The sequence below is a fragment of the Gekko japonicus genome, unplaced genomic scaffold, assembly GCF_001447785.1.
Source record: "Gekko japonicus isolate JY-2015 unplaced genomic scaffold, Gekko_japonicus_V1.1 scaffold27, whole genome shotgun sequence".
Taxonomy (NCBI): domain Eukaryota; kingdom Metazoa; phylum Chordata; class Lepidosauria; order Squamata; family Gekkonidae; genus Gekko; species Gekko japonicus.
Window position 1 is genome coordinate 1576635 of NW_015172002.1, and position 13641 is coordinate 1590275.

General features: G+C 41.1%; 1 protein-coding gene across 3 annotated transcripts in view; it reads right to left on the minus strand.

The window, feature by feature from the left end:
- The window catches only part of DCAF4 (DDB1 and CUL4 associated factor 4), a 26842-nt gene extending 13546 nt beyond the window's left edge, over positions 1-13296 (minus strand). For 2 of the 3 annotated variants that reach the window (XM_015420053.1, XM_015420052.1), the window contains exons 1-7: positions 13023-13296; positions 7432-7551; positions 5619-5719; positions 3085-3242; positions 2651-2733; positions 2155-2257; positions 1825-1968 (exon numbers count right to left, since the gene is read on the minus strand). In XM_015420053.1, coding sequence (XP_015275539.1) covers positions 1825-1968; positions 2155-2257; positions 2651-2733; positions 3085-3242; positions 5619-5719; positions 7432-7551; positions 13023-13165 — 852 coding nt within the window. In that variant the 5' untranslated portion in view covers positions 13166-13296. Of the gene's footprint in view, positions 1-1824; positions 1969-2154; positions 2258-2650; positions 2734-3084; positions 3243-5618; positions 5720-7431; positions 7552-12791; positions 12888-13022 lie in introns of those variants that run through there. The other variant, XM_015420054.1, reaches the window with a different exon arrangement.
- Positions 13297-13641: the final 345 nt, after the last annotated feature.

Below are 13641 nucleotides of genomic sequence, written 5' to 3' on the forward strand. Positions count from 1 at the left end.
CAGCCCCCCGCAAAGTTTCAAGAGGTTTTTTGCCATTGACTTCAATGGCCCCATTGGTTATAATGGACCCGAATTTTTCGAGTTTTCCGAAAATTTTCGTACCCCCTCCCCCCCAGCCCCCCGCAAAGTTTCAAGAGGTTTTTTGCCATTGACTTCAATGGCCCCATTGGTTATAATGGACCCGAATTTTTCGAGTTTTCCGAAAATTTTCGGATATCTATGGTTTACGGATATAGAAATTCGGGTTTTTTCGGGTTTCCCGAAAAAATTCGGGTTCAATAAACCCGAATCCGAATTTTACCGAATTTTTTTTTTTTGCACACCCCTAGTAGTAACATTACTGTCTGTTTTAGAAGATGTATTTTCTGTCCCAAAATTATCTTTCTTCATAAGCCACACTGAGCATTTGTTAAAGTAGAAAAGTGGTTCATATACATCTTATAAATAAAATACACTCTTAAAAGCAAGATGTATGGCATTCTACTATCTATGAACAATAAGAGATCTTGCTACTAGACAGCCTATTTGTAATGATCAGAAGTAAGAAGAATCTTTTGTGTGAGTAGAATCACTGAGTAGCTGTACTGCAGTAGTTAACCTAAAATAAAATATTACCGACTGCATCACCTCTTTAATCGTTTCAATATTCCACAGACCACTTTTATGTTTAATTAATTTATTTTATTTACTTCATTTATACCCCACTTTTCTCCCCATTGGAATCCAAAACGCCTTACAACATTCTTCCCATCACCATTTTATCCTCACAGCAACCCTGCAGGGTAGGTTAAGCCAAGAATGTGCAAGTGGCCCAAGTCATCTAGCAACATCCCATGGCAGAGTGGGGATTTAAACCTGGGCCTCCCAGACCCTCGTCCGACACACCACTACACCACACTGGCCTTTCAGTCACACATACTCAGTGATTCTGCTCACACAAGGTCCACCCAAAAGCACAGTGGTGACCTAGAGAACATCCAAGTTATAGACTACTGCAAAGTATTACTTCCTGTTTTAACATATAGGGAAAGATTTTACTGCTGTTGCTCTGTTTTATCGTATCAGACACATTTTAGTAACTATTTCAATTATAATTTTCCATTTTTATTTTGCATTCTCATTTTTTAATCCTCCTGTTAGCTGCCTTGAGCAGACTGTGCAGAGGAAGGATAGAAATCTTCTAAAGAAATTGCTGCCAAAAGCTCTCATATATCAAGAATCAGCCCAAAAGTCACTCAGATACACAGTGATCTTTTATAGAAGTGCTGAAAATAGATGCTTAATGAAAGCAGACCTTTTTTATAATGAACAAGAACTGAAATGTGTTTGTGACGACTCTGAAGTTAGTTAATTTCCTAGTTCATTAATAACCCAGACCAGATCCCCCCCATTATAAAACCCAATTAAATGCCTAAACTTTCCAGGCACTGTACAAAGTACACGAAAAGATAAAGAATGCGAACGGCAGGATTACAGTCTGGAATTGAAACAGTCTAACACAGAGTGTGGTGCCTGTGGCAGCCATGCCAGCCGTTTCTAATTGGCCACTGAAGATCTGATCTGCTATGCAGATTAAAATAACATTGTTTCAGCGGCAGCAGCCAGCATGATGTTTATTTTATTTTCTCTCACCCCTCTTTCCTGGTATATTTTTTAACTACCCCTCTTCTCCCTTGCACTTGGGCTTTCCCTGTGCATGGGGCTCTGGCTCCTGCTGCCACCACCCTGTGTCAGAATTCTGAAAGTGCCCATAAGCTCAAAAAGGTTGGGAACCCCTGGTCTAACAGAATCAATCACAATTTTCAATGACAGAACTACCAGTACCTTGCGATTTGTGAAGTACAGATTGTCGTACATCTCCACAGTAAGAGAATCTTTCCCCAAGCCACTGAGGTCGACAATTCCATATTTACATCCTCCGTGGTCTACATCATTCACAGTGAATATCCTCTCACAGGCTGCGTCTGCCTATAAAAGTAAAAGTGGTGAACTGCTCTGAGGTGGTATAATTTTGGAGAGAAGCAGGAATGATCCATATCCCTTGCTTTTGCAGATCTCTGGATCTAACCCAATCTTTCACATAAGATCACACATCCCTGATTCAAAGACAATACTAAATTAATTTTGTACCATAAAATAAGTCCTCCAACATACCGCTATCAGTTTAAAATTGTTGCTCCCAGAAATGGAAGAATCTGGGCTTTCAATTTCTATTTTTCTTCTCTGCATGCAATTCACCTTTAATTCATGGATCAGCCTAACAGTAAGGAAAGAAAAGGAATTTGTCAATCTAGTCTAATAAAAGGTCATTAACATATATACAGCAGCTATGTATTTTTTGTAAAACACATTGAGCTGGAGAAAGATAAAAATTTGATAACAAAATGCTTCAGAGACTATCTCTTTCCCTTAGTCAAACAGATGAAGCCTGAGGTAAGGGTGGACTACAGATGAATCAAAAGTGGGCAGACCCACTATTGTATGCACAGTATAAAATCAGATCTGCAAGTATGCGTCTTCATCAACTAGGCATCCTGATGACACTTTTCATCCTGACACTTTTCCCTGACTGAAGGCTGGGACAACAGGTTAAGGGTAAAGATACAGTAGAAGATTTTTGAGCATAAAAAGGAATTTTAAATGATCTTACCTGCAATAACTAACAGAGCTAAACAAACCTAACTGCCTCTTACGTAAGATGATTGATGAGTTCAGCCCAGATCTGGATGTTTTCTATTTAAAAGAGTAAAAGGATACTGTCACATTCTGTGCTTAAACCAAAAGACATCCAGAAATTCTTCATGCACAATTATTAGCAAGTGTATGGTTGCCTACATCCCTAGCATCTTCCAATATAATCACCAAATAATTTAAGATTTCTATTTTTAATAGAGTAATAAGACTCAGATATCTATCAACAGAGATGCTTAGACTAATGTTAAAAAAGAAAGGTCACAAAACCAGTTCAAAGGTAGGCATGCTTATGATCAATTAGTTTAAGTCTACCAAACTTTGTGTTGGGCTGTGGCTCTAAAGTTTATTCCATGTTTCTAATTTAGTGGGAGATTAAATGCAACATCTTACCTTCATGCGTTTCTCTTCCTCTTCTAAGAGCTTCAGTCTTTGACATTCCGTCTCCCTGTGCTGAATGCTTTCTTTGGTGAGAGGGTTGCAGTTGTTATGCCCAGGAAGCAAGCGGAAGTAACGGTTCTTTTCAGGATCATAGTAAAATCCTGGTAATTCTTAAAACAGAAATAAAACACAACTAGATTCTGTTAGCAGAAGTATCTTATCTTCTAATGATTTGAACTATAAAGCATTGAAAAATAAACATTTGTGGTATTCCAGACTCAAACAGGACTCTGGAAATAATATTTAGAACATTCTGGTGGCTTGGCATGATTACTGGTCAGACAGATAAAAACATCAAATTTTGAGTAATTCGTCCATGTCCTATTAATATTTAGGCTGTGAACTATATTTAATTCTCATATTTGAGTAGAACATCAGCTCTGTGCAGATGTTTAGGAAGTACATACACCTACCCAGCACACGTCGAAGAGAGTATGAACTTGCTCAGTGGCCCTGCCCTCCCCCCAGCATCCCCCCATGCTAAATGTGTGTACTGAGCCTTCATCATAAAAGTGGAAGTTATGTAGGCTCTTCCTTACAATCCGGAACACTGTTATTTTCATCATTCCCAATCATATGGCAGAATACAAACACGTAGGGCCTGCTGCAGCAGCCTTCCCGTTTGATCCTCAGCTCCCATGGCCAACAGAAGAAAAAATAATGGGGAAAATTGCCATTGGGTGATGGCGTGATGCCACTTTCAGGGAAAACCCAGAAGTGACAACAGTCACTGGAAATTATATGGTTTTGCCTAGATGGGTATGCCACCTCAGACGCCCACCAGTTGCCAGCTGCTGGCTGGCAACCCTATGCTGCAAACACATGGTTGAATGTGCAAGTGGCAGAGGCAGGACCAGCAACCACCAGGAGGCCAGAAGTAATGATATGTATGCCTACAGAGGACATGCTTTTTGACATCTGCTCAGGATTGTTGAAATCCAAGAAGGCTGTTATTGATAGTGTAGTGGATCCAACCATCCTCCAAAGAGCCTTTCTCCAGCCTAAGGAAACTTCCTCCAACTAGTGTCCCTCCCAATGGAAGAGTCACTTAAGTTGGAGGAAGGCTTGAAACTTTGCACACTGGAGTAGTAGGACGGGGTAGAATTCCTAAAATACAAGGGTAAAAATAAAGTATCTAACTCAATAGCACTTTAAATATCCAGACCAAAATGGTGTTTGCCTTCGCGCGCATGTACGCACACGTGCACACACACACAAATTGCTCATCACTACTCTTATCTGTGACCCTTCAGCTCTAACTTACTCCTATCAACTGCTATTCTCGTCAAAATTAACCATAGCATGGATATTATACAACAAGCTTTTGAATTGCTCAACCAACACAAATATCAGTAATTGCTTTACAAAGTTCATACAGAGGAAGTTATTAGACCTGCATATGCTTGGCTGGAAAAATAATTAACCCTATAAGGAAGACAATGACTTTTTACAATAAAAAAAAATTCATAATCTCAGTTTAATTAAGATATTGTTGTTACAAACATTGCTACTGAGCCCAATGAAAGGATCAAGTTGTCACTTATATACTGAATACTAGGAGGGTGGGAGTGGGGGTGGGAGAAGAGCACAGAACAGAGAATGCAATCCCGCAACTAGATGGCAAAGTAATTCTAGACCTTAAAGATAACTATTGTAACCTTGTACACAAGTTGTTTAGTGTACTATACAGCCAAAGAAAGATTTCAGGAAGGTCACACTTTTTACCAAGTAAGCAATTGTTTTCAGCTTTACTTCCTAAAATGTCAATCTAAACATATGTAGACGTTTTGCCTGTATGTTATGTAAAGTCTCACAGATTCTCAAAATAGAATATTAAACAATTAATTTAGTTATGGAATGATCTTTCAATCATTCCAACAGACACTTTGGCTGTTCTTATGTATGAAGATGAAGGGGGAACCTCACTCTCCGTTGTTGAAGATGGAAACGTGTCTAGGATCACATACACCTAGCCAACGGAGCTGCATTTGAAGTTATAAAGGAAGAGAGAGGGAGTTTAAATTTTCCACCCCCACATAAGTACATTTTTTTCCTTTGAAGTGCAGTGGCAGTGCCCTAATCTCAGTTAATTAACTATATGGGTCAAAGTTTAAGCCCCACTCCCTTCCCCATGCAGACCCAATTCAAACTGGGATCATGCATGACTATAATTTGTCTTTAACAGATTAGTAGAGATGTGTAACCATCATCACACCCAGTTGGATCCTTTGATAGGCAGGGACAGGAGGGGGACAACATTATTTACGTAAGTTCTGTTATTTCAATAATTTTTCATCTATTAACATAATATGGATGATATTAGCTACAGCAAAGCAGTTTATCTTCTATATGTCAATTTAACTTGCCAATTTGAGACCAATAACATGTTTAAATAGTTTTCAGTCACAGATGGTCAAGTGTTCTCTGAAATGTTAAATAAAAGGTCATGACAGTAATGTGGAGCTTCTTGGCATATCATTCCTTACCAGGTACTGGACTGCTCTGGCACATGCCAGAAGATGTAGAGGGATATTCACTTTGGCTTGTACCTGGATTCTGTGAGTTTTGCAATTCTTCTTGTTCATGCCTACTTAAAAATGGCATAAATGAGGCTATATTACTATACATTCAAACTATATATAACCTAAACAAGAGAATAAATAATATACGAGTATTATTTGTGTGTGTATGCGTATGTGCGTGTGCACACACTAAGTGCCAACAAATTGTTTCCAACTTCTGGCAATCTCCATAATGACCTGCAAAATGTCCTACTGTTAACAGCCTTGCTCAGGGCTTGCAAACTGAGGGCCACGGCTTCCTGAATTGAGTCAATCTATCTCATATTAAGTTTTCCTATTTCCTGCTGCCTTCAATTTTTCCTAGCATTATTGTCTTTTTCCAGTGACTCATCTTCCCAGAATCTGACCAAAGTACAATAGACTTAGTTTAGTTATTTAGCTTCTAGGAAGAGTTCAGGCTTGATTTGATCTAGAACCCACTTAGATGTCTTTTTGGTGATCCATGGTATCCGTAAAAGTCTTCTCCAACACCACATTTCCAATTAATCAGCTTTCTTCCTGTCAGCTTCCTTCATTGTCCAACTTTTACACTCATACATAGTAATGGGGAATACTATAGAATGGATTATCTTGGCTGCCAGCAACACATCCTTACACTAAAGAAACTTTTCTAGATTCTTCAGGGCTGCCCATTACAGTCTCAATCTCCTTCTGATTTTTGGTTGCACTCTCCCTTTTGGTTGATGTTGAAGCCTAGGGATATAAAATCTTGAAGTATTTCTATTACTTCACTATCAGCCTTAAAGCTGTGTAATTCCCCAGTAATTACTTTTGTCTTCTTGATGTAATCCTGCTTTGGCACTTTCTGCTTTGACCTTCATCAGTAGTTGTTTCAAGCCTTCACTATTTTCTGCCACTTGAATATCTCAAATTGTTAATATTCCTTCCACCAATTTTCACTCCACCTTCATCTAAATCTAATCCAACTTTCCTCATGATATGTTCTGCATACAGGTTGTACAGATAGGAGATAAAATACATCCTTGTCTGACACCTTTGTCAATTGGAAACCATTCTGTTTCTCCATATTCTGTCCTAACAGTAGCCTCTTGTCCAGAGTACAGGTTACACATAAAAACAATCAGATGATGTGGCACACTCGTTTCTTTTAAAACCAACCATAGCTTTTCATGATTCACACAGCCAAATGTTTTGCTGTAATTTATGAGACACAAGCTGATTTTCTTCCGAAATTCTCTCATATGAGAGAGGATAAGCAACTGCAAGATGTACTGAATATACTTAAAACCCACTGACTGCTACAAATATCTACAGGCTTCTAGCTACCACCCTGAGTGTACTGCACAATCCATTGTCTACAGCCAAGCATTATATTACAACCATATTTCCTCCAATTCCTTGGACAAGGACTCACTAGACTAGCATCTGGCCTGTGTCCAATTCTCATTGGTTAGGGGGACGTATGCAGACGCCAAGAACCTGTTTCCCAACCTCTCTGCAAATCTATTATTTTTCCCTATCATCAGTAATTACTAAATTAAAACATGAAATACTACAAAATTATAAGGTATCCAGAAACTTACTACTTTCATAGAGTTCTCATCTAGCATTAATAGTGAAAACTGCATCAAAATGCCAAAAAAATGGTGGGAGTTTCAGCTATTATTGTAAATATCTGAGATAATCCTTTAAGTAGCATCCTTCACTCTGAAGTATCCAAGTTTACAACACTGAAAATATCATCACAAAAACTTGCCTTTCTGTATGGCTCCAGTGATTGCGTATCCGATACGGCCTGGGATTGTAAATTTGTCTCCGATTGCTCCGTGCATGATTTTCTCTTCCTCGCCAGCTATTTTTCTTCATTATTGCAATACTGCATGAGAGAATTTACAGCTGTTTTGAAGGGATCAGTACACAGTTCCTAGTAATTCAACTAATTTAAGCTTTGCTTACAGTTTCATATTTAAGAAACATCAGCCAGGATCCTAAGAACTGTCCAATTAAGTGTTTGCACTTGTGCTTCTTGAACAGCAGGCACCTTGTGTTGCATAGAAGAGTATTTTTCCAACTATATTTTAAATTCACAACATTTATATTATAACAGGGAAAGATTTAAAACTATACTGAAAGATTAGAGAGTCACATAATATGCCAAACAGGAAAGCTTCTGAAACTAGGAAAAATTTCAAAAAGTTGTGCTATAGGGAAAAAAGTCAAGAATCCCACTTTGGAGTTGGGTTGGACTAATTAGTTCTTTTGATTCCAGCAACTTTGTGGTAATTTCTGCCTGGGTGCTTCATTGAGGGATTTGGGGTGACAAATTAAAATGTTACTTTTTCATGTGCTTTTAAGGAAGTTGATAAAACAATTGATATCGCCACTGTTTCTTATAATTTAACAAAAAAGCAGGACAGAACAACAAAATATTGCTGGATTATTGGTTTCATTAGAGGAAGAAGAGAGAATTATTCTCCTATCAACAGGAGAAACATCAAACTTTATTGCAAATATTTGGTAATATCTCAATAGATAAATGGCTCACAAGAATTTAGAATACTTTAAGAAACAATCAGAGAAGAGAACTTACGGAAACTGTCTTTGGAATGTAAAATACATGCAGGACGTGACTATCAATTTCAAATGGCTTATTACAAGAAAATTCTGGATTGTCTCCTATTACTCAGATTTATGTTTTGATATAAAAATTGACCTGGATAGCCCAGGCTAGTCCAATCTCATCAGATCTCAGAAACTAAGCAAGGTTGGCACCGGTCAGTTTTTGGAAGGGTGCTCACCAACAAATACAGGGTCGTGACATGGAGGCAGGCTATGGCAAACCACCTTTGAACGTCTCTTGCCTTGAAAACCCCACTGGGTTGCCATAAGTCAGCTATGATGATGGAAAAAAAATTAAAATTCTTCTGAATGTAATATTTATTAATAATGTATTAATTAATGCACATTTCAACAAAACATATAGTGGTCATAGTTTCAAAAATTATATAGCTAAAGAGATTAAAGAGGCTTCATGAAGTAATAATCTATTAACAATAAAGATGGACAGGACAGTAATCTACCGAATATTTTGAAAGTGCTATTGGTACATCAAAGTGTGTAAGATTAACTATATATAATCCAAATAATACATACTCTATAGTAACATAAATATCCTTTCAGGATAAAACTGATGGGTACAGAAAAATGGCATATTGGTTTAGAACTTCTGATGTTGGTACAACTAGTACAATTATTTATGCTAAGAAAATGACAAAACATTTTATTTTAGTTATGCCAACATCTAAATTCCGAGCAAAGCATCCAGTTACCTTTTCAGAACTACGGTACCAAGAGGAATCTATGGTCCCAATCCTGTAATCTGCTGTTGACAAGGTTCATTATAGTATCAATGCAAGTCTCTTGACTTGGACACCACAATATTTACAATTTTACAGTGCAAGCCCATAAAAGTATTTCAGATTTTGCTTCACCTAGGGCCAGGTGTAGGAGGTCCAACAATAAAGCAGCCACAAAACGGTACATTGGACCCACCTGAAGGTTCTTTCTCTTCAGTGGGGGAGAAGTCATCCAGGAACTGGTTAGGTCACACCTCTGCTCGCTCGATAGGCTATGCAAATTTCTTTTGTTGCGTGGCTCCTATTGGAGTGGCCTAGGCTGACCTCTCCAGTTCCTGCATAGCCCTGTGCTTGGTAGGACGTCTGGAGCTCCTGTTCCAAGCCAGACTACCCCTTTTAAATAGACAAAGCAGGCTACCCCACAGAGACAGGACCTTCTTCAACAAGGGCCCATTTTCCACCCAGACCCGACGTGGCTTCAGTTGACTGCATGGAAATTGAACACGCATGATTGCCAAGGAGGTGGTCGAGGTTATGCTTCAGGCAAGAAGACCCTCTACCCACCGCATATACAGCCATACGTGGAAGACATTTACAATCTGGGCCGCGACAAGGGGCATACGACTCTTACACGCCACAGACAAGGAAATCATACTGTTTCTCTCTGAAGGGTGGAAACAGGGCCTTCGGCCGAACACACTAAAATGACAGGTGGCAGCCATACAGGCATGTCTGGGGCGGGAGGCAAGAAAAAAGTAGTTTATAAAAGGGGTAACACAGCTGTCGCCTCCAGTCCGGCACAGGTTCCCCACGTGGAGTCTCCACAAGGTTCTGACCGCCTTGACAGGACCTCCGTTCGAACCTCTCAAGACGACCAAACTCCGCCTACTGTCTTGGAAAGTCGCATTTCTGGTCGCAATAACTACAGCCAGGCGCATATCCGAGCTGGCCGTTCTCTCGGCAAGGAAGGAGCTTTGCGTTTTCCAGAAGGACTCCGTCTCCTTGTGCCTGGACCCCTCCTTCATGCCGAAGATAAATTCTGCCTTCCACCTCAACCAGCAAATTACGTTGCCATTCTGCCCAAATCCGACACATCCGAAGGAAAAAACCTGGCACAAGATGGACGTACGTAGGGCTCTACATACGTACATGGATAGAACAGCAACCTTTCGGCAGTCAGACACTCTATTCATGGCATATTGTGCCCCGAATCAAGGGAAGAAGACATCTAAGGCCACCTTGGCCTACTGGATTAGACAATGCATCACAAAGGCATATGAGGTACAGGGACTCTCACCTCCAGGCCAGCTCACTGCGCATTCTACAAAGTCGGCAGCAACGTCAGCCGCCTTCTCTACATGAGCCACAGTCGAGGAGATTTGCAGGGCGGCCACCTGGGCGTCCTTTTCCACATTTGTGAAACACTACAGAATTGCATAGCCTATCGAGCGAGCAGAGGCGTGACCTAACCAGTTCCTGGATGACTTCCCCCCACTGAAGGAGAACGAGAACTACGTCCCATGAACATTCAAAAAACACAGGCTAAGTATGCAAGGTGGTAGAAACCCCACCCACCGACCCTATAATCCACATCTCGGAGATGGTGGATGCTCCTTCACTGGTCGTTTTCAAGCGGAGGATGGACGACCATCTTTCAGGTATGTTGTAGGGCTATCTTTTGGCTATGCTCCTGCAGAGTGTAGGGGGTTGGACTAGATGACCTATAAGGTCCCTTCCAACTCTAACATTCTATGATTCTAAGTCCTTAAAGAGATGGGAGTACCAGACCACCTCACGTCTCTTGAGAAACCTATATAAGCGTCAAGAAGCAATAGTTAGAACTGGACATGGAACAACTGATTGATTTAGTATAGGAAAAGGAGTATGGCAAGGATGTATATTGCCACACTGCTTATTTAATTTATATGCAGAGTACATCATGCGAAATGCCGGCCTAGGTGAATCACAAACCGGAATTAAGACTGCTGGGAAAAACATCAACCACCTCAGATATGCAGACGTTACCACTCTAATGGCAGAAAGTGAAGAGGACCTAAAGAGCCTCTTCCTCAGGGTGAAAGAGGAGAGTTGGCTTGAAACTCAACATCAAAAAAACTAAGATCATGGCAACTGGCCCCATCACTCTTGGCAAATAGAAGGGGAAGTCATGGAAGCAGTGACAGAATTCACGTTCCTGGGATGCAAGATCACTGCAGACAGTTGTCAGCTAGGCCTCTGGCCTCGCTGTCATGAAGGGGGGGGGGATGCTTTGGAATAATGAGTTTCATTTCTGCTGTGCCTACACTGGTTTTATTATCTGTCTTCTGTTCTATATGACCTTGAGAGCCTGGTGTAGTCTTTCTCCTGCGAAATGTTACCCGTTAATTTGGCAGGCTTCTGCTGACAACCCGATTGGCTGGGGGCCATCAGGGGACCCCTCTGAGTTATGTATATCTATTTGCTTCGCGTGCTTTCTCTTTAGTTCTAACATGAAATAGTTATGATACCTGTAGCACTACTGTCTGAATAAACTTTACTTCTCTGAATAAACATTGTTTGGAACTGATTGCTTCAGGGGTCTGACAACAGTGACTGCAGCCATGAAATTAAAAGACACCTGCTGCTTGGGAGGAAAGCTATGACAGCATAATAAAAAGTAGAGACATTACACTGCCAACAAAAGTCCACATAATCAAAGTGATGGTATTCCCAGTAGTAATGTATGGCTGCGAGAGTTGGCCCATAAGGAAGGCCAAGCGCCGAAGAATAGATGCTTTTGAATTATGGTGCTAGAGAAGCCTCTTGAGAGTCCCTTGGACTGCAAAGAGATCAAATCAGTCAATCCTAAAGGAAATCAAACCTGATTGTTCTCTGGAAGGACAGATACTGAAGCTGAAGCTCAAATACTTTGGACACCAAATGAGAAGGGAGCACTCACTGGAGAAGACCCTGATGCTGGGAAAGACTGAAGGTAACAGAAAAAGGGGACGGCAAAGGATGAGATGGTTAGATAGTGTTACCAATGCAACGAACATGAAATTGAGCAAACTCCAGAGGACAGCAGAAGACAGGAGGGCCTGGCATGATGTGGTCCGTGGGGTTACGAAGAATCGGACTGGACTAAAGAACAAAAGGTCTTAAACTTGAAAGGGGGTTATAAAAAGTGATTGCTGATATGTATAATTAACACGCGAAGCTCAATCATACAGCTTACAGACTATGAGTAGATGGAAAATGGTGTTCTGTAAATGCATTGATATAATCCTGGTTTATCCATTTTGTTTTCTTCATCATAGCTTTGTAAGCATATTTCTTTTCTGTATAAACACATAAAGTGACTTTGTTGAATGGCAGACCTGCACAGCGAGACAGCTATAAAGAACCAACAAAAGGACAAAACAGTTAATATGTTTTATATCGCACACTCAGTCAACATCATTACTAGTGACCGATATCTCAAGGAGGGCCTTATTTAACGTGTAATTACTCACTGAAACGGGGTCATGCTGCCTGTGGACTGAAGTAACGGAAATCGTGATTCGACTGGTTAATTTTTCGTTCTTTTAAAAGTTAACGTAGTGGGTATGACTTGTCTTCCGCTAGTTACACTTTTTTAACCAGTGCATTCCCAAGAACACTTTCCTGGGAGTAAGTGCCATTTAATATCCCTGAGCAGAATTCTCAGTAGACCTAGCTATGACTGCTCTTTTCTGGCTTCTTAAAAATATAAGAAGCCAAATACCGGCAGAAACATTTTTACCTCTAAAGAAACAAATCGCTTGAGTTCTTCTACTCCCGGCAGCCCTCAACTCCCCACTCCCTACCACCCCCACATTCCGGCAAAACACCCTCTTCCGGTTCCATATTTCTCCAGGTTGTACGTCGCTTCCGGCCCCTATTAAGGCGACGGTTCAGGAGCGTCTCCTTCCTGACCGCATCACCGTACACCTGATTCCCTCGCGACGTTCTTACACGTGGAAGTGCAGCCTACCTACGCCTCCAGATTCGTGTCCCCTGGAGCGATCCGTTTCCTTCCCTGACAAGCCTCTCGTGTCCGGAATTCCTTTCAGACTCCACGCGCAGCAGCCTCCCAGCTCTTTTCCTTCCCCTGTGATGTAAATAGTACTTTTCCATAGTCCAGCGCCGGCATATCGCTTTTTTAATTGGAGGAAATGAGTGCCTATCATATAGCGCGTTCCCCTTGCCTCATCACAAGGCCTTTGCTTCATGGAAGGAAGCGGGTGGAAGGCAGGCAGGCAGGCTCCGAGTCACGTGGGCTCGTCTTTGGCGTATGGAGGAGGCCGGTCAGTGCAGGCGGGCGCTGGGGAGAGCGAGGGGTTCTGATTGGCGGGACGTCAGATCAGACTAGGACTGGTGGTTGGACAGCTCATGGAAGCCAGGAGAAGAGTCATCCGGTCTGCGGACGAAGGGGTGCCAGGTAGCTGCGTTGGTCCAGAGCCAAATCCAAAACGAAAGGCCGAGTAATACCTTTACTTTACGCCAACCAAAATCACATACAATAGCGTGAATCCGTGAAAGCTTTCAAGTTTCCCAATCCCAGACATCTATATCAAGCTGGATGTTAAAAAGGCAAGGGAGAAGAGGGGAGC